At 41.7% G+C, this 19,952-nt stretch overlaps 3 protein-coding genes across 4 annotated transcripts in view; 1 reads left to right on the plus strand and 2 right to left on the minus strand.

Annotated features, from left to right (window-relative positions):
• LOC129449183 (cell adhesion molecule CEACAM6-like) overlaps positions 1–19,952 on the minus strand; it is an 86,333-nt gene that overhangs the window by 11,064 nt on the left and 55,317 nt on the right. The gene's annotated exons all lie outside the window — the stretch shown is intronic.
• LOC129449184 (nectin 1a) overlaps positions 1–19,952 on the plus strand; it is a 94,441-nt gene that overhangs the window by 2,819 nt on the left and 71,670 nt on the right. The window lies entirely within an intron of this gene.
• LOC141367322 (uncharacterized) lies at positions 771–6,994 on the minus strand. Its single transcript, XM_073872669.1, has 4 exons — positions 6,676–6,994; positions 2,282–2,410; positions 1,904–2,025; positions 771–1,702 (listed from the first exon to the last, which is right to left on the minus strand). The coding sequence occupies exons 1-4, from the start codon at positions 6,992–6,994 to the stop codon at positions 1,097–1,099; spliced, it is 1,176 nt and encodes a 391-aa protein (XP_073728770.1). The 3' UTR covers positions 771–1,096.

Genomic DNA, 19,952 nt, shown 5'->3' on the forward strand with positions numbered 1-19,952 from the left:
TGTGATCTACTATACATAAAATCATGTAAAGAAAATTGTGTAAAAATATAACCTTGATATCTTAAATATTGATACTAATTACTAAATTTATGGTCATGACAAAGATTGAAATTAAGTTTCAAAGTTACATTTGAAAGATAAAAATGAGTTTTGAACAAAGCCAAGAAACAATTGTGAACTAAAATATTAAAAATGTAATAAAATATTTATGGGGTGTTATATTTTGTGTGCGTGTCTGTAAAACCACCAGAGAGCAGATGCTGGGTTTGTAAATTTCTGCTCTCTGATGAACGCAGATAAGCAAATGTTTATGTGTGAAGATTTGGGTTGAAGATGTGATATACAGCACGGTTTAAACACTCAAGTTCTTTAACATGCCAGCTGATTTAAAGCAAAGTCCACATTTTAATGAACACACAGCTCCTCAATCCTGATAACATACATATTCAGTCATATTCAGAGATGTTGATCTCCTCAGTATCAATAAAAGGATCTCTATATTTAATTTCCAATTCAGACAACACAACCCAGAATTAAATTACACAGACAGTGAATTTAAAAATAAGTATAGTACAGAAAAGTAAGAATATCTGTTTAGAGTATCTTTTCATGAACAAGTTTGTGTATTTCACATTGTCCTCTATTGAAGTGTGTGCTCTCATTCTGTTGCTGTCTGACTCCATCATTAAAACAATAACATCCAAAAGAGTCTCTGTGCTACTTCCAGTGTGTGACCTCATCAGAGAGAGAGAGAGAAAGAGAGAGAGAGATGAAGTGTCTGATCACCTACAAATTACAGCCAAAGGAAGAAGGAAAGTCTCTGTGCTGTCTGTTGGGGAAGTTTAATATCTCTGTACTACTCATTGAGTCTCACGCTGATCTTTATTAATGCATTTTTAAGGTTACTTCAGACAGAAATATTACAAACATTTGAATTGATATGACACCAATACCTGAAATCTGAAAGAAAACGAGAATAAAAATAAAAGACACAAACATTTCAAAAACATGTTATAGTTCATAGTGTCTCCCCTTTTGGCTTTTAACATTCTTCCATCTCTTTCTCTCTTCCTCTCGCTCTCTCCATTTTAGTTTCTCATTTCTGTTCTCCTAATAGTTCAGTATTGATGCTAGACTGAGGTGGAGGTAAAGTGCAGCCTTTTGCTGGTGGTGAGTGGCCTATCCGACACGGGCTGTGCCCACCACCCCCTTCACTGTCTGTATTGGACGATGAGTGTGGAGGAGGGGGAGCCAGGCGCGGCAGAGGGGCCGTTGAGGGAGGGATGCGTGTGCAGGAGGTTGTGCGGAGGCTCTGGATGCGCCTGCACTCTTGACAGATGCGCACGTGAGTACAGCCTCGTGGCAGAGGTACTGTCACTGCGGGTGGACCAAGAGCCACTGTAGGGGTGCTGTTGGCACCTAATGGGTCCTCCAGGAGCCGTTGAGGGCCGGGGCCCATGTCTGAAGGGCCTCCTCCGGCCCCTGAACCTCCTGTTAGGGGTCCGGTACCGCTATAGAGCTTTCCATTGCTAAGGCGCATATCTCTGACAAGGCGTAGGGGCCGGGGAGCCCCTAAAGTGATGCGAGTGGGGTGACGAAGGGCCAAAGAGCTGGGGAGGGGTCGACGCCGGCGCAGACGAGAACTTTTCTTGCATGAGACAGCGTTTCGAAACTCCGTCAACATCTCCTGGCAGACAGACACCTGAAACATGACAAATAGGAAAATTATCAAAGGATGCAAAGGATGAGTTGAAAAATATGATGTACACAAGCAGACATGCACAGCACGGGACAAACACTTGACTTTACTTCGACACAGATTAAGCTGAGGAGCTGGCGGGTTGCCGTGGTAACCTACTGTAGTGTGACTGTGATATTGGCGTTCGCAGGAGAGAGGTCGTACCTCGTCTGTTTCAGCTGATCGACGTGTGGACCACACAAACTCCATCACAGCCACAAACACAGCAATAATCAGGCCACAGATCAACACCACAAATATACCACCAATGTTCTCCATTCCAAGTCCTGCAACATTTAAAAACATATTAACACATCTGGATGTACTAAACTATCACCTGTATGCACACACTTACTTTGTTATCCAAATGGTGACACGCACTCGTGTTTGTATAGTAAAACACATGCACTCAATTACACACATACAGTACACACAGGCAAATAAGAAATGTGCCTGTGTGTATTTTACAGGACCTTTGAAGATAAGTGATGGTATGTTAGCATTAATGAGGTTATTGTGTTGAGGTACAGGTGGGGTTCATACCTTTGGCACGATGGTCCTCCTCTTTGGGACACTGTCCTCCCTCCCACCACCTTCTTTTCAGGATCTCCAACCGGTTATTTTCCTGCAGTTGCAATACAGCCAGACTGATCTCATCTCTGAAAGGGGAACCTGTGAGAGAAAGACAATTATGCAAATGCCAACCTGATCTCACAAATTTCCGTGGCATAGTCACGGAATTTTGTGCTCATTTTTCCGTGGCATTCTCACGGATCTCCGCATTTTTCCGTGGCCCTGCTACGGACTGTCTTTTTCGTGGCATTCTCACGGATTGGTTACTCAACTGTTTTGTCCTATTTTCTTACCATTTTCGCTTCGGTTTAGGGTTAGATTTACATGAAATGACATCCCTACCCAAACCCAACTCTAACCCCAACACCAGGCAACAATTGTTTAAAGTTTAGAAAATATAAAAGAATAAAGCAGAAAAAATAGTATAAACCAATAGTTAAAGTGACATATTAACGCAAACACCAAATCTAACCCTAAACTGAGCGAAAAAGCCGAAAATGGTTTGAAAATAGGAAAAAGCAGTTGAGTAACCAGTCCGTGAGAATGCCACGAAAAAGACAGTCCGTAGCAGGGCCACGGAAAAATGCGGAGATCCGTGAGAATGCCACGGAAAAATGAGCACAAAATTCCGTGCCTATCCCACGGAACTTTGTGAGATCATGTTGCAAATGCAGGCATATTGTAATATAAGAAAGTATACAGTAAATGATTGACACATACAGTATCATGCAACATCTACTTCTGTAAACACAAAAATATTTCAAAAAACACAAAAAAATAATAATAATTTGTTGAATGTAGCAAGGGAAAGGTAACAGAAATGTATGAAAACTGTGAAAGAATATGCTAAATACTGAACCTAACCTTAACCCTGTGTGTACAAAACAGGATTAAGCATTCAAAGGTGAAGTGGCAACCGTATTTATCTGCAGTGTGTACGAGACACTGGGAACATGTGACACAAAAACATAATGTGAAAACACGTGTCCCCACACAAAACACAATGCTGCCATAATCTTACCCTCTGAAATTAGACCTGAATCTTACACAAAGGTCTGGCAAGACCATGACAGCGACAAGACACTGGGAACACGTGGAAGCCACACACACAATTTGACTCCACGTGTCCCCAGACAGAACATAGTACTGTCATGGTCTTGCCAGATACACTCAGACCTGAGTCTAGTACAAAAGGTCTGGCAAGCCCATGACAGTAGATGGCTACTAGTAGATAGTCGTGTTTCATGTAGGCCATACCTCTAACTAGGCCCGCCCCCTAGTGACCAGCCGCCACTGCTTCAGACGTCATATATCATGTGTGACTAGTGACGTAATGATACAAGCTCAGAAACAGTGGTTCATTGCAAGGACTTTTCGAGTTTGAAGCAAGCATCTGAGCTTCGGGTCAGACGTAACATCACTAGTATCCGCAACTTATAAAACCGGAAGTATTGCCCTAGGGCAAACAGCTGTATGTCCGTGTATGTTTTAAAGATCGCTCTGCATCTGATCTCTATCAAAAGTCCTTCACAAAAATGGAATTATCTCAGCTTTTTGCTCAAAATTTTGTGTTTTTGATGAAACCTACACATATTTGAGAGGTGATAAAAATAGAACACATGAAGGTAGGATGAAACTGATTTTTTGTTTGAAAGCAGAGGGTCTGTTCTTTTATTTAATATATTGTATGTTTATATATTTAAAAAGGAGAATTTTCTGGAAGGCATTAAACTTTTGTGAAAATCATGAAAAATGCTGGCGGTGAAAGAGTTAACAGTCTGGGTTTTAGTGTGTTGTTTCAGTGTGTCTTGTAAATACACTTTATTCATTCTTTTTTTTTTGTTTGACTCATCTTTTTAAACACTTTTAATTTCATACAGTTTTATCTAACCCCAGTTTTATCTTTGTAACTAAGATGATAAGTCTGATCATTACAGTGATATTGGGCTCTATCTTACACCCGGCGCAATTCAGCGCAATGCGCGATGCAAATGTCATTTGCTATTTTCCACCCTGCACAATTATAATTTTCACGTTTAGCGCCGTGTTGTTTAAATAGCAAATGCATTTGCGCCACCTTTAGCGCCCATGGGCGTTCTGGACTGAAAACGATGTGTGTTCAGGCACATTGTTGGCGCGTTGCTATTTTGAGGCAACTAAAATAGACTACGCCATTGACCAACAAAAACCTGGTCTAAAGTCTAAAGTCAATGGCGCAATATGTTTTTGTTATTTAAAGAGGGCATTAGTAATATGCTCCTATAAACGGGAGGACAACACGGGTTTGCTTATCACATAGTACATGAATGCACAGCAGCACAAAAATGCTTTTAAATATGAAAGATTAAAGGATTGAATGTAAAAGATTATTATTGAGTCTCTTGGACATAAATAAGGACCAATTATGAGACGTTAGAAGGCGCAAAGAGCTGCTTCACCTGCAGCCTGGTAAGTAAATAAATGCTTTGCTTTAAACAAATGCATCTGTTTTTAAATGTTTTTTTAAATGCTACCGGATTTATTGTATATGATGACTCTGTACCTGTGGATATGGTGAGATGAGAAACATTTTTTAAAGTAATGATTAAAAAAACTCTTTGCTTAAAAAAACGCTGTCCAAGTGCTGAAACGTACGGAGAGCCGTTTGTAAATTCTTTATCTCCTGTTTTATTTTGGATAGCAATACATTTAAAGCTATTTAAAGTCTGCTTTTTTACTTCCATGACTAAAAGAAAACAGGTTTTAAAGGTTTTAATAAAAAAACAATTTCAATACAAGTGAAAAACAACACAATTATTTAACATTAATCTTAAACTGGGGATCTTTTTCCTCCGCTTAGTTTTTCAGTTTACAAAGTACATCATCTAAATATGGATTAGACATAGCGCCAGCGCAACAGGCTTTTAAAGGGGATGAGAGCTGAGACTCTCATTGGTTTATTGCACTTTATGCCCAAACTACTCCCATTACAATAGGACTAACCCTTTTCGACCATGCGCTCAGCGCACAAACCATTTTTTCCGTCGTTAAATTAGCAAAAGTGGATTCGGACACATCCATTTAGATGTTGCGCTGTGCGCTTTAGACAATGCACTTAGATCGTTAAAATAGGGCCCAGTGTCTTTCATTTCACATTTGTTAAACACAATTGCACATTTATAGATGTCATTATTATGTGCATACACTCTAAACATGGCTGGGTTAATCTTGACCCATAATGGGTAAATATTGGACAGAACACAACGTTGGGTTAAAGTTGACCCAATGCTGGGTTGTTTTAACCCAACTGCTGGGTTATTATACCCCATGGTTGCATAACAACAACCCAACATTTTTTATGTAGTTACACTAAAACCAAAACAATACTAAAACTAAATATAAACTAAATGTAACTACATTAACTGTAAATGTAAATTGGTGCTGTTACTCCAAGGATAGGCGCTGCTGCTTTCATGTGTGGTTCAAAGTATCTAGCCAAGCAATGTCTGGATTATGAAATGAGTTCTCGGTTGTGTCTCAAGTTTTAACTTCATAGAAATAAAAATGAGACAGCTGTGAAAATCCTGTAAATTAAGAGTGTGGATCTGTAGATGTATAGCTAAAATAATCTGGACATCTGTCAATTTGATAAGAAAGGATTGAGTTTATATTGAAATCTTCAATAATATTGATTCGATTGCAGACTTGATGAATCTGATCTCAGTTTGTGACACTATTGACATCTCTTCTGAAACTCTATTTTGTTTATGTATATGTTTAAACAGCAAAGCTACACACTAACTGTATAAAAAGTGGATTCAGAATCAACTTCACCTTTAAATTCTTCATGTTTAAAAGTATTTTCGAGCTGTTATAAATTTTACATTAACTAGATTTAACACAGTGATTTTTGTAGCTTGTCAGAAAATGTTTAATCTTGTCTTTTAATCATTTTTCCATATTCATTTCACCCAAATACAGATTTACAAATGTTGATTTTTTTTATCATGTGCATGCATATTCCATGATATTACACTAAAAATAAAACAATAATAAAACTAAATAGAAACTTAAAGTCCTATGCAAAAAAACTAATCCAAAACCACAAAAAATGTTTTAACTATAATAACCCCTGTTCCTAAAGCACGCATTAAGACAAAATCAAACGGAAACAGCCAGATTAACAGTAGAAACATCTTATTAAAAAGTAATTACTCAATTTACTTCTATCAATGAAAAATTTATATGCAGAATGTGTAATGCAGATCAGATTACATTGTTTGTTATCTCAGGGCAGATTTAATACACAGTGTATTTAAAATACAGAGTTCCTTTAGAATTGCTACAAGTAATTTCACGAGAGCCCGTCTGCACTACTGTAGTACATCTGAGCAAAAGATCATCATAAGTCCAATCTTTATCCCACATCTCCAGCTTCAGAGTTTGACCAACTCTGCAGAGTGGAAAGTTGAACATTGCGTCCCACACAGGGTGGGAGGCATCCCAGATACTTTCTGTCATTCCTGCAAAAGTGGAACCACACCAAACTTTGACATATGGATCAGGAGGATTCCCGAAAGGATCCCCATAAACATTTCTGGCCCGTAAGTCATAAACATAAACACCAGCACTGGCAAACTCCAGATGAAAAGCCAACATCAGCATGGCCACACATCCCAGTCGAAAGTTATACAGGAATGCCATGACTGTTAAAACAAACAAACAAACAAACAACACTAAAAAAGCTCTACAACCGTACAATGGATGCTGATAAACCACATAAATCCTTGAAACTTACCTGGAACGTTCACAGCAGTTAGCACGTTTTAAACAGCCGTTCAGTAGATACAAGAAATCGATAGTGGGATGCAAAATAGCGTTGCTGCTGACAGTTGCAGGACATCAAGCAATAGAAGTGTACAATACTTTCCAAATTGCTGATTATATAGACTGATAAGGGCACAATCTGATGATGTCATAAGCAAGTTTAATGAGTACTGCATTCACACATTCACAAACATTCAAAAGGCATTCACACATTCAAAAACAGGGAGTAGGCTTTTACTTTTATTATGTATAATTAATGCTAAAAATATCTTTATATAATTTTACTGCTCGGGGGTTGCTGTTGTTTATTAGTTAAGAAGTTTTAATAATAATAATAATAATAATACCTTACATTTATATAGCGCTTTTCTCAGTACTCAAAGCGCTTTACATATGAACGGGGGAATCTCCTCAACCACCACCAATGTGCAGCATCCACCTGGATGATGCGACGGCAGCCATGTTGCGCCAGACCGCTCACCACACACCAGCTTATTAATGGAGAGGAGACCGAGTGATATAGCCAATTAGTATGAGGGATGATTAGTAGGCCAATGGGCAAGTTTGGCCAGGATGCCAGGCACACCCCTACTCTTTTCGAAGGACATCCTGGGATTTTTAATGACCACAGAGAGTCAGGACCTCGGTTTAACGTCTCATCCGAAGGACGGTGCTTTTTTGACAGTATAGTGTCCCCATCACTATACTGGGGTGTTAGGACCCACACAGACCACAGGGTGAGCACCCCCTACTGGTCTCACTAACACCACTACCAGCAGCAACCTGGTTTTCCCAGGTGGTCTCCCATCCAAGTACTGACCAGGCTCAGCCCTGCTTAGCTTCAGTGGGCAAGTTTTGAGTTCTCAGGTGTGTTTCATTTAAATTTCAATGTAGTTTCAGACGTTTCTCCTTATTTATAAATTAAAGACGAAACAAACAAGACAATTGAGAAAATAGATTAAGAGTGTGAAGCTGTTTGTTTATAGCTGAAATACTTTTGATTTGTGTACATTTGAGATAAAAGGTTCATATTCTCTATAATACTGACTAAATTAATATGAGTATATGAGATTTGCAAATAATTGCATTTTATTTTAATTTACTTTTTATTCTCATTTGGAGTTGTATAAAGTAAAAAATGTGATTACACAGGTTAAATACATCAAAAGCACCTTGAGGAAGTTTTTCTTTTAAATGCTTTCAAAAAACGCATGCAATCTTTGGTATTACAGCATTTGTGGTACACAAGCAGGTGTGGCCTAATTGCTTTCAGTCATAAAGTAATATGAATAAGCTGTAAAAGAACAAATTACGTCACATCAGCTAAATGCAACATACAGCAAGAGAGATTTGTGTAGCTTCACTCTTAAAAATAATGTAAAATGTTCTTTACAGCGATGCCATAGAACGGGGTGTCCAAAGTCGGTCCTGGTGGGCCTGTGTCCTGCAGAGTTTAGCTAAAACTTCCCTCAACACACCTGCCTCAAAGTATCTAGTCTGCCTACACTCTTAAAACGAATGTGTTAAATTAACACATCTTGTGTCTAGTTAAGGACAACACACCTAGTGTGTTGTCCTTAATTTAACACATCTCTGTGTTATTTTTAGAACAACACACTTTGTGTTGTTTTAACACATCTTGTGTTGTCCCTTTTATTTATATGAACTCTAAATCAGCACAAAATGACACATAATGTGTTAAAATTAACACATAATGTGTCAAATAGTTCAACACAAAGCAATGTGTTAAAACCAACACATCCAGGGTGTGTCAACTTTAACACACTGCTCCGCGCCAAACCACCCAACACACCACGCGTTAATTTTAACACATTATGTGTCATTTCGTGCTGATTTAGAGTTCATATAAATAAAAGGGACAACACAAGATGTGTTAAAACAAACCAAAGTGTGTTGTTCTAAAAATAACACAGAGATGTGTTAAATTAAGGACAACACACTAGGTGTGTTGTCCTTAACTAGACACAAGATGTGTTAATTTAACACATTCGTTTTAAGAGTGTAGTTGCTTTAAATGTATAGCTATCCAATATCATCAAAACATAATTTAAAAGTATGTAAGAAAAGGTTTGTACTGTAAAAATACTTTATTTGTAACAAACAGGAGATAAAGAATTTACAAACGGCTCTCTTTCAGCACTTGGACAGCGTCACAAGATTTTTTAAGCATTAATTTAAAATGTTTCTCATCTCACTAAATCCACAGGTACAGAGTCATCATATACAATAAATCCGTGAGGTAGCATTTTAAAAAAAACATTTAAAAACAGATGCATTTGTTTTACTTACAGGTGAAGCAGCTCTTTGTGCTTTCTAACGTCTCATAATTAGTCCTCATTTATGTCCAAGAGACTCAATAATAATCTTTTACATTCAATCCTTTAATCTTTCATATTTAAAAGTGTTTTTGTGCTGCTGCGCATTCATGTATGTGTTAAGCAAACCCGCGTTGTTGTCCCGTTTAGGCTCATATTACTAATGCGCTCTTTAAATAACAAAAAAAATATTGCGCCATTGACTTTAGACTTTAGACCAGGTTTTTGTTGGTCAATGGCGTAGTCTATTTTAGTTGCCTCAAAATAGCAACGCGCCAAGATTAGAGATGCGCGGTTGGTGGTTACAGCTGCGGACTCCGCGGATAAACCGCGGATCGGGCGGATGACGTGACGAAAAAAAATATTTTAATTAAATTTGGGCGGGTGGCGGATCGACTGCTTGTTATTAGCTGTGTCCTTCTAAGCATGCAACTTTAAAAGGTGAGCACTCTGTCTTTCAAGGTGGCAGCCTCAGAAGTTCGTAAAGAGAACAGAAATGAGACGGTCTAGCCTTCTGAGAACCCATAATTTGCATCACCTGCTGCACACGCCCCCAGTAGCGCCCACCGCGCCTGTCAGCAGAAAACAGCAGAGACATTTCTGACTTATTAAAATAAATATGTAATCAGAAAAATATTAATTTATTTTAGAAAATATAACACATTGATGTAGATTAAACTATTCAACAGTATATCAAATAATCAACCTTAGAAATATACGCAACATAAACAGAATAGGCTAACATTAACACAAAACATAACTTATAATACTAAAACAGTGACAAAAAAGGTTTCTAATAAATACACACTTTTATTTAATAAAGGTTTTAATTGTTTGGGATAGCCTCGGCTGTTATCCATTTGTTCTATCATTAACACTGCGGAGAAATGAAGACGCATTTTGACGTAGCTCTTATCAACACTGGCGAAGGAGGTACGTGGCAAACTCAAAAAATGAGAATTGAAAACAAAGGAAATAAAAGGTCAGAAAACGGTTGCCTGGAATAAGTTTTACAAAGTGGTAAATCAGGATGACACCAGTGCAGGCTATGTAATTTGTGCGTTTAATTTAGGCTATTTATTTATTTATTTTTGTCCCTGTGCGCCAATCGGAGTTCATTGCTGATATTCTAGAGCTTTCTAGTCTCGCGGCTGTCATCAGCAATGCCTTGCATCGCCCAGTCAGCGGATGGTGGGCGGGTGCGGTTTTGAAAACCGGTCAGAAACGTGCGGTTGCGGATGAAATACTAGCCCATCCGCGCATCTCTAGCCAAGATGCACCTAAACACACCTCGTTTTCAGACCAGAACGCCCATGGGCGCAAAAGGGGGCGCAAATGCATTTGCTATTTAAACAACCCGGCACTAAACGTGAAAATTTTAATTGCGCAGGGTGGAAAATAGCAAATGACACCTGCGTTGCGCATTGCGCCGGGTGTAAGATAGAGCCCTTAATATAATCAAGACAAATAAAACGCAAGTTAATAAAGTTATTAGCTCATTGAAAAATTCAAAATGTAAAGATGTTCATTATTTGGATACTTTGTTAAAACACACAAAGAAAGTTTAACTCCGGTCATCACCCATTTAATTAATTTGTCATTTGAAGGTAGTGTTTTTCCTACTGCGTGCTATTTTTAAATCTGGAGACCATTATAAAGTTATTAACTACCAGTGATGCCACAGTTACTTTGAAAAAGTAATCTGATTACTGATTACTGATTACTCCTTTAAAAAGTAACTAAGTTACTTTACAGATTACTTGATTTTAAAAGTAACGTCTCGGTTACATATGTAACCCTCGTTCCCTGAAGGAAGGGAACGGAGACGTCACGTCATGACCGACGAATTGGGAACCGCTTCGCGGGTGACCTATCTGCTTCGAGAAACCTTTAAAACGCCAATGAACTTGGCATGCAGATAATTGCATCTGCCGGCGCCGCCTCGCCGCACAGGTATTTAATGAGCGGCAGGTGCAGTTATCAAATCAGCTATTTTTTGCTGAGAAAGCTAGACAGAAGGAAAGGGTCCGGCCGATTGCAGCAGTGGAACAGCAAACTGTGGCGACGAGACGTGACGTCTCCGTTCCCTTCCTTCAGGGAACGAGGGTTACATATGTAACCGAGACGTTCCCTTTCAGTCGGTCACTACGATGTCACGTCGTGACCGACGAATGGGGAATCCCTACCAAAGCGCCACTGAAGCTGACCCTTCCAGTGCCTGCATAAACCCTCCGACTCTCCTCTTTAAGGGAACGGAAATGGGGTTGAAGCAGAGGCCGGTCACTACTTGCTCCTTAACCCACGATAGTGACTAGGCGAACTGGGAAGCGAACTCGTCAGGCGGGACTAAGATCGCTGCGGAAGAAAAACCCTCTAGGGGTCTACCACTAAGGGGATGGATAAAAAGACACGAGGTCTATAAAAATACACTCTCTTTGCAACACTAGAGAGGCGCGGAACGAACTCCGCTAAGGGAAACGTGGTAAATCATAAACTTTCCACAGAAATACTCACAAAGAAACCACTAGGGGGCGCAATGTGGGCGCTAGCCTCACCCAGATAGTCAAGAATACATCTAGTGAGAGGCTGGCAGCCGATGCTCTGCAACATCGGTCACCAAGCGGGAAAAAGACAAAAAAACATTTTTTGTAACGTTTTTGCCTTAATGGCCTTCCATAATGGTGCGGTTTCTGCGTAGCCAAAAAGAAAGGCTCCAAGCCGACACAGGAGCCGTTCCTCGATGTTCTCACTGATCTGACGAGAGAACTCGAGAGGATACCGGCTCAACACGAACACTGTAGAATCTAGTGAACGTATTAGGCGTCACCCAGCCAGCAGCTCTACAAATATCTGAAAGCGAGGAACCACGAGCCAAAGCCCAAGATGAAGCCACGCTTCTGGTTGAATGGGCTCTCAAACCAAAAGGGCAAGGAATGCCCTGTTTCTCATAAGCCAGGGCGATTGTGTCTACAATCCAATGAGACATCCTCTGTTTAGTGACAGCTTTCCCTTTCTGCTGACCACCGTAACAGACAAAGAGCTGTTCTGAGGTCCGAAAGCTTTGAGTGCGATCCACATACACACGTAGTGCACGTACAGGACATAACAAAGCCATAGCTGGGTCTGCCTCCGAAGGCAGCGCTTGTAAGTTCACCACCTGATCTCTAAAGGGAGTGGTGGGAACTTTAGGCACGTAGCCCGGCCGGGGTCTCAGTTTAACGCTGGATTCAGCCGGCCCGAACTGAAGGCACGAATCGTTGACCGAAAATGCATGAAAATCCGCTATCCTTTTAATAGAAGCAAATGCGAGGAGCGTCAAAGTTTTCATAGTGAGTGCTGAAGGGCTTTCAGCACCATGGACAAGTCCCAAGGAGGAATAGAGGGAGGCGCGAAGGATTCAGCCTCCGTGCACCTCTTAAAAACCTTATGACCAGATCGTGCTGACCCACAGATCTACCGTCTATGGGTGCGTGATGCGCGGATATCCGCTATATCTACTTTAATAGTAGATGGTGACAGCCTCTTCTCCAAGCGGTGCTGGAGATATGAAAGCACAATACTGATCGAGCATTCTCGGGGGTCCTCTCGCTGAGAGGTACACCAAACAACAAACAGGTTCCATTTCAGCGTATACGCCTGTCTCATAGACGGCGCTCGCGCTGCAGCAATGGTGTTAGATACCGCCTGGGGTAAACCACCTAAAACCTCCGCGCCCCATCCAAAGACCACACATGGGGGTTCCACAGATCGAGGCGAGGGTGCCATAATGTGCCAGGGAGTCAGTCAGGGAGGGACTGTCGCGAGGAAAGTGAACTCTGTAAAACCAATTCCTAGTTGTCCGGTACGGCGCAACCAATAGAATGCGCTCCTCGTCCTCCCTGACTTTGCACAGTGTCTGCGCAATAAAGCTTACTGGGGGAAACCCCGCGGCCAGCTGTGTGCCAGTGCATCCACGCAGAGTGTTCCTTCGGATTATGAATAAAATAGGCGACAATGGGTTGTCTCTGAAGAAGCAAACAGATCAAACTGCGCTCTGCCGAAACATTTCCAAATCAGCTGAACCGACCGGGGGTGGAGTCGCCACTCGCCGGAGCGCGCTGCTCGTGAGAGCGCGACTGCCGCTGTGTTCAGCGACCCCGACATGTGAATGGCACGAAGAGACCTCAGATACTTCTGACTCCAGAGGAGGAGAGATGGGCGAGATGCGACAGGTGACGAGAGCGCAGACCGCCTTGACGATAGATATACGCTACAGCCGCAGTGTTGTTGGTGCGCACTACATCTTAAGCATCAACTCACGTTGATGAAACGGACGAGCGCAAGATATACAGTGCACAGCCCGAGGCAATTTATGCTACTGTCGCTGGAATGTCGACCAGACCCCCGAAGCGACGAGCCCGCCGTACGTGGCTGCCCACCCCGTGGTAGAGGCATCTTTGCCAACAATAGCATGCCTGGAGACCTCTCAGTGGCACTCGCACCCTGAGAAACGCTGGGTCTGACCACGGGATGAAAGTGTGACAGCATCTCGATGTAATTATAATACTGTGAAAGCCGGTGAGCCACGCTCTCCTCGGGACTCGGTCATAAAGCCAACACTGAAGCGGTCTCATATGGAGCAGCCCGAGCGGTGTCACGGCCGCGGCTGCTGTCATATGCCCCAGAAGTTTCTAAAATTATTTCAGTGGAACCGCAACCCTGCCTTTAAATGTTGAGGCAAGCCAGAATTGACTGAACACGCGCTTCTATGAGACGTGTTGTTAAATCGACCAAATCCCGTTACTTTCCGAGAAAAGAGATCCTCTGCACGGGGGCAAAGTTTACTCTTTCCCCAGTTGGCCTGAAGACCGAGACGAGCGAGGTGTTTAAGTACACAATCTATGTGTGTGCACAGCATCTGACGAAACTGAGCTATTATGAGCCAATATGCCAAAACGCAAACACCGCTCTCTCTCTCAGGGGCTGCAGTGCGCCATCCGCAACTTTCATGAAGACACAGGGAGAGAGAGAAAGCCCGAACGGTGAGACTTTGTACTGATATGCCCTCCCCTCGAACACAAAGCGGAGAAACGGCCTGTGTCGGGGGAGTATGGAGACATGAAAGTACGCGTCCTTCAGGTTGAAGGCTGCGAACCAACCCTATGGGCGGATGCATTAAAATATGCTCCTCTGCGTAAACATTTTGAACAGCATTCTGTGAATGTGAATTCTCGAATCAGTATGCGAAAATCTAGGATCGGACGCCACCCGCCACTCTTCTTGGGTACAATGAAGGGCTGTAAAGCCCCGAATTTATCTCGGCTGGAGGGACCGGCTGGATCGCGTCCTTTCGCCAATAGGACAGCAATCTCCGCACGCAGTACGTGCGCATCGACAGCCTTCACCGTGGTGAAGCGAATGCCTGAATATTTGTAAGGTAGCCGGGCAAATTGAATGCGTAACCGAGACGGATCGTGCGTAAAAGCCAACGCGACGGGCTGGGAAGCTCTTCCCAGGCCCCCAGATACCTAGCGAGAGGAAATTAACGGCACGATGTGTGTACCCGTGGCGAGCGGAGACGGGGAACTCAACGACGTGTGCTCTTTGGCCGCATTGTGAGATGTTGTGTGTAATGAAACACTCACCCGAAACCGCTGATGGATGCTGAGCAAAGGCTCCTTTGTAGATGTCCCGCTCGATACATCCGCTGGCGAAAGAGGAAGAGGAGAACTTAGGGTTTTGAGCCCGTCCGAAACTCCTATATGCCTCCGGTGATCTGGAGAAAGAAGAGGAATTCGCTCTTTGAGGTTAGTGGGTGCCGATTGAAGTCGGCGGAACACAAAACGAAACCAAGGATTCCCCACCCGGCCCTCCTCCAGGGTGGGGGGGGGAATGATGCTTTCACCATCTCCTGAAGAGCGATCCTCTCCATCTTCAGATCGCCCGACTCAGAGCCGCTAAGTTTCACTTTCCACCTCTGTAGCGGGCTGAGTGGGCGGGTGTACTGCTTACAACAGGTTCCTCAGAGCTGCCGGGATGAAGGAACAAAAAAAGCTGTAGCAGGAAGCCCTTGGCGAAAAGCAGACCAATATACTGACGTAACGGAGGGGGCAGCTAGGCTCCGACGTGGCATGATGCCTCAGTCTGCTCTAAAGCGGCAGATCATTTTTGGACACTCTCAGCCGCGTTACCGAAATGGCTGGTCTAAAATGGAACATTAGGACGATTATTAACGACCTACTTAATGCCCGCAAGACTCAACCAGAGATGGCGTTCCTGGACCACCGGGGGTGGGCATAGCACGTGCGGCGGGACAAAGCTAACAAGTGTTACTTTTGACCCGACAGGATCTACTTACTCTATAAACTCGACTTACTTTTATTTTGAAAAACTGAGAAGTCTTCAGGATGTTATATACTAAATACCTTGTAGATTTATCAGTATTGTAACACATGAAACGAGAAACACAACGCGTTGTAAGAAAAAAAGACAGCTTTTGGAATTTACTTATCATGGTTGAAAACACAGTTCTGGATCTACACGTGGAAATCGGTGAGTAAATAACGCGATATTTGTCAACTCTTTCAGAGGTTATGTGCTAATATGCTGTCATAGTGAGATTTAGATGTTATCAGGGCTCGGAGAAAATCGCTTTGTTACTTTCGTTCTTCAACTCTCCCACACTTACTGGTTTTAAACTGAAGTCCAGCTTTTGTTGTTTGGGTAGTGGATGAACTCCTGCTCACTGCTTCGCATCATCTGGTTCCCTTTTGTCGTTTTGCATTTGGACATTTTTCGCAGTGAAAGCCACTAAATAGTGGAATGCCCTAGCAGAGGATATTAATAGGTGTAAAGCTCATGGTCTTTTTAAAAATTGAACCAATTATGTAACCATTGAGATTGTTGTAGTTAAATTAATTGACTGATCTATTTATTTATGTTTTTATGGCCCTGATAGTATGTGTGTATAGACCCCTTCAAGGTTTGAAACATTGAATGACTATCGGGTGCATGCGCAACATGGGGTCAAACTGTTCATACCATCCAGGCTTTATAATTTAATCTAACAGGGCTGAAAAATGATGACTTACCTCAAATGAAGTGAGCACTACAAACACAAGCCTCTTTGATATTTGCATTGTTCCAGTCTGCACGTTAATTGCTTGCAGCCGCAGATGTTGTATTTTTTGTTTTTGAGATTCTGCATGAATCGCGAAAACTTCACGGAAGACCTGGTGCGATTTTCACAGCCCACGAGGTAAGTAGGCATTTTTGAAGATACCGAATAATACCCAACTCAATCTGCTGTAATGGCTTTCTGACCCTGACATGCGCAGTGGGAACCGCCCGTGACGTGAACCGTGAAGGGGTCTATAGCTCTATTCGCACGGGATTAGTATTACCTGGTGACCTCTCGTGATTTGTAATAATTACGGAGGTTGTCTGTGATCTTAATCCCGTGCAAATCGGCTATGTCTGTAATTTGTAAAGTAAAAATTCCTCCGCAAATGACCTACCATATGTTGCCGAACACCGAGGTCCTCTGATAATATTAGTCCCGTGCGAATAGGCATCTCTGTAATTTGGCCAGCATTTGTTACCTGTGCACCTTTTTTATTTATTTTTTCTCAGTTTCTGTGCCTCTCGCACTGCAGCTGTGAAGCGCACATACAGAGACACATCCCTCCGATTTTTTGAATTTCATGGTGAAACTTGAGGACTTTATTAGTATATTTCTGATTTTAAACTTCTAATCAGTCTCTCTCGTCCATTTTGATGATTAAAAATATGCAGAACTGTCAATATTTGCGATCTCTAAGTTTAGGTGGAGCTATGGCTGTCGTGGTAAAGGAATTTCATTTGCGGTGATTTTGCGTGGCTTACTAGCGTGGTATACCTTTGTTTATTAAAAATAAAATTATTACTTAAATCCAGAACAACGAGATGCACTGAGTTAGAACGCATGGTGCTATCTTTCCCCAATGAGAATATATATATATATTAAAGAACATTGTTTAGGCTTGAAGATAATACATATTAATAAAGGACATTTTCAGTTTGTATCTATAAAGTTTTAAATTAAGTTGTAAGATCATTTTTAGTCATTTGGCTTTTTTATCATTTCAGAACAAGCTTAACTGCTATCCATAATAACTTATACAGTTGAAAGAAAAAGTATATGAACCCTTTGGGCTTGCTTGGATTTCTTCATGGATTGGTCGTGGGATGTGTTCTGATCTTCATCTATGTCACAACAATAGAAAAACACAGTCTGCTTAAACTAATACCGCACAAACATTATACGTTTTCATGTTTTTATTGAACACAACATGTAAACATTCATAGTGCAGGGTGGAAAAAGCATGTGAACCTTTGGGTTTAATAATTGGTTGACCCTCCATTGCCAGCAATAACCTCAACCAAATGTTTCCTATAGTTGCAGATCAGACCTGCACAACGGTCAAGAGAAATTTTGGACCATTTCTCTTTACAAAAGTGTTTCAGTTCAGCAATATTCTTGGGATGTCTGGTGTGAATCGCTCTCTTGATGTCATGCCACAGCATCTCAATCGGTTTGAGGTCAGGACTCTGACTGGGCCACTCCAGAAGGCGTATTTTCTTCTGTTAAAGCCATTTTGTTGTTGATTTACTTCTATGCTTTGGGTCGTTGTCCTGTTGCATCGTCCATCCTCTGTTAAGCTTCAGTTGGCGCCGCGGACAGGTGGTCTTAAGTTTTCCTGCAAAATGTCTTGATAAACTTTAGAATTCATTTTTCCATCCATGACAGTAATCCGTACAGGGCCTGAGGCAGCAAAGCAGCCCCAAACCATGATGCCCCCTCCACCATATTTCACAGTTGGTATGAGGTTTTGATGTTGGTGTGCTGCTTCTCCACACATAGCGTTGTGTGTTCTTTCCAAACAACTCAATTTTGGTTTCATCTGTCCAGAGAATGTTTTGCCAGTAGTGCTGTGGAACATCCAGGTGCTCTTTTGCAAACTTCAAACATGCTACAATGTTTTTTTTTTTGGACAGCAGTGGCTTCCTCCATGGTGTCCTCCCATTAAGTCCATTGATGATGTTTTATTAACAAAGTTCGAGAGGAGCACGTTCAAATAATCTGCCAAACTATCTCGTTATTACGACCAGCTGTCAACAATCAGCAATCAGGTGTCCACCTGATCGGCATGAGTGGAAGCCTATATAAACATGCAGCCAACTCACCCACGTCCTTCGACAGTTCTTAGCATCCCTCCACCACCGTCTCCTCACACTTACTTGGTTACTTAGTAACCTGAATACAGGGGGGGGTGTTCTGGGTTTGGGCCTAATACAGACCCCGGAGCCCTCTTTTTGTTGAGGAGTGCTCTGGGCTCGGGCCAAATACCGAGCTCAGAGCCCTCTCCTCGGACAGCACGCCAAATATGCATATCATTAATTCTATCTGACTTATTTGTGTGAACTCTTGAATTGTTTAACGTTTTCCTTATTGTAGATTTGTCAACAAAAATGTTAGCATGTGCCAGATATTTCTGTAAGTCTTTAGCTGACACTCTAGGATTCTTCTTCACCTCATTGAGCATTCTGCGCTGTGCTCTTGCATTCATTTTTACTTTATGTAAGTCAACAATTCTTGATCGTAGGTCTTCTGAGAGCTTTCTTGTGTGAGGCATGGTTCACATCAGACAATGCTTCTTCAGAACAGCAAACTCAAAACTGGTGTGTGTTTTTTATTGGAGAGGTCAGCTTTAATCCACAAATCCAATCTCATCACATTGATTGGACCCCAGGTTGGCTGACTCCTGGCTCCAATTAGCTCTTGGAGAAGTCATTAGCCTAGGGTTTCACATACTTTTTCCACACTGCACTATGAATGTTTACATGTTGTGTTCAATAAAAACATGAAAACGTAAAATGTTTGTGCGGTATTAGTTTAAGCAGACTGTGTAGAGGACGTGCTGAAACAGTCGAGACGGCAGATGATCATGATGTTAATGTTTCATGCAGATATTGTTGATGAAAAACTTGCATATCTAAATGCCCAGATGAGAGTCATGTGTTCAGTCAGTTAATAATAAAGCCATCGGCGTTACATTGGCTGCTGCTCCCTCGTCCACGGAGCGGAGAAATTCGGTTTTTATTAAAAGCGGTTTTAATGCTGGTAAGCAATCAGTTATATTTTCGCGCTTGTATTTGTGTTGATCAGATAGAATCAAGTAATTTTAATCTTTAAAACTCCATCTAGAGGCAGAGGATGCTAATTCTGTCATGATTTGGTAAAGGTACCTTTTACAGCTTGTCGCAGTGTTGCGTGATAGTGTTATGCAAAGCCTCAACATTATATCTGGGAGATAAGTCAGTAAATTTAAGTGAAATCACAGGCTTTGCTTATCCCGTGCGAACCGGCCACACGAAACTCAGACGTAGGGAGGTAATTTCTAAATCACACTAGGTCCCCAGATAATACTTATCCCATGTGAATAGTACATAAGTATGTATTTATTGTATGTGAACATAGG

The sequence above is a fragment of the Misgurnus anguillicaudatus genome, chromosome 10 (genome assembly GCF_027580225.2).
Source record: "Misgurnus anguillicaudatus chromosome 10, ASM2758022v2, whole genome shotgun sequence".
NCBI classification, from domain to species: Eukaryota; Metazoa; Chordata; class Actinopteri; order Cypriniformes; family Cobitidae; genus Misgurnus; species Misgurnus anguillicaudatus.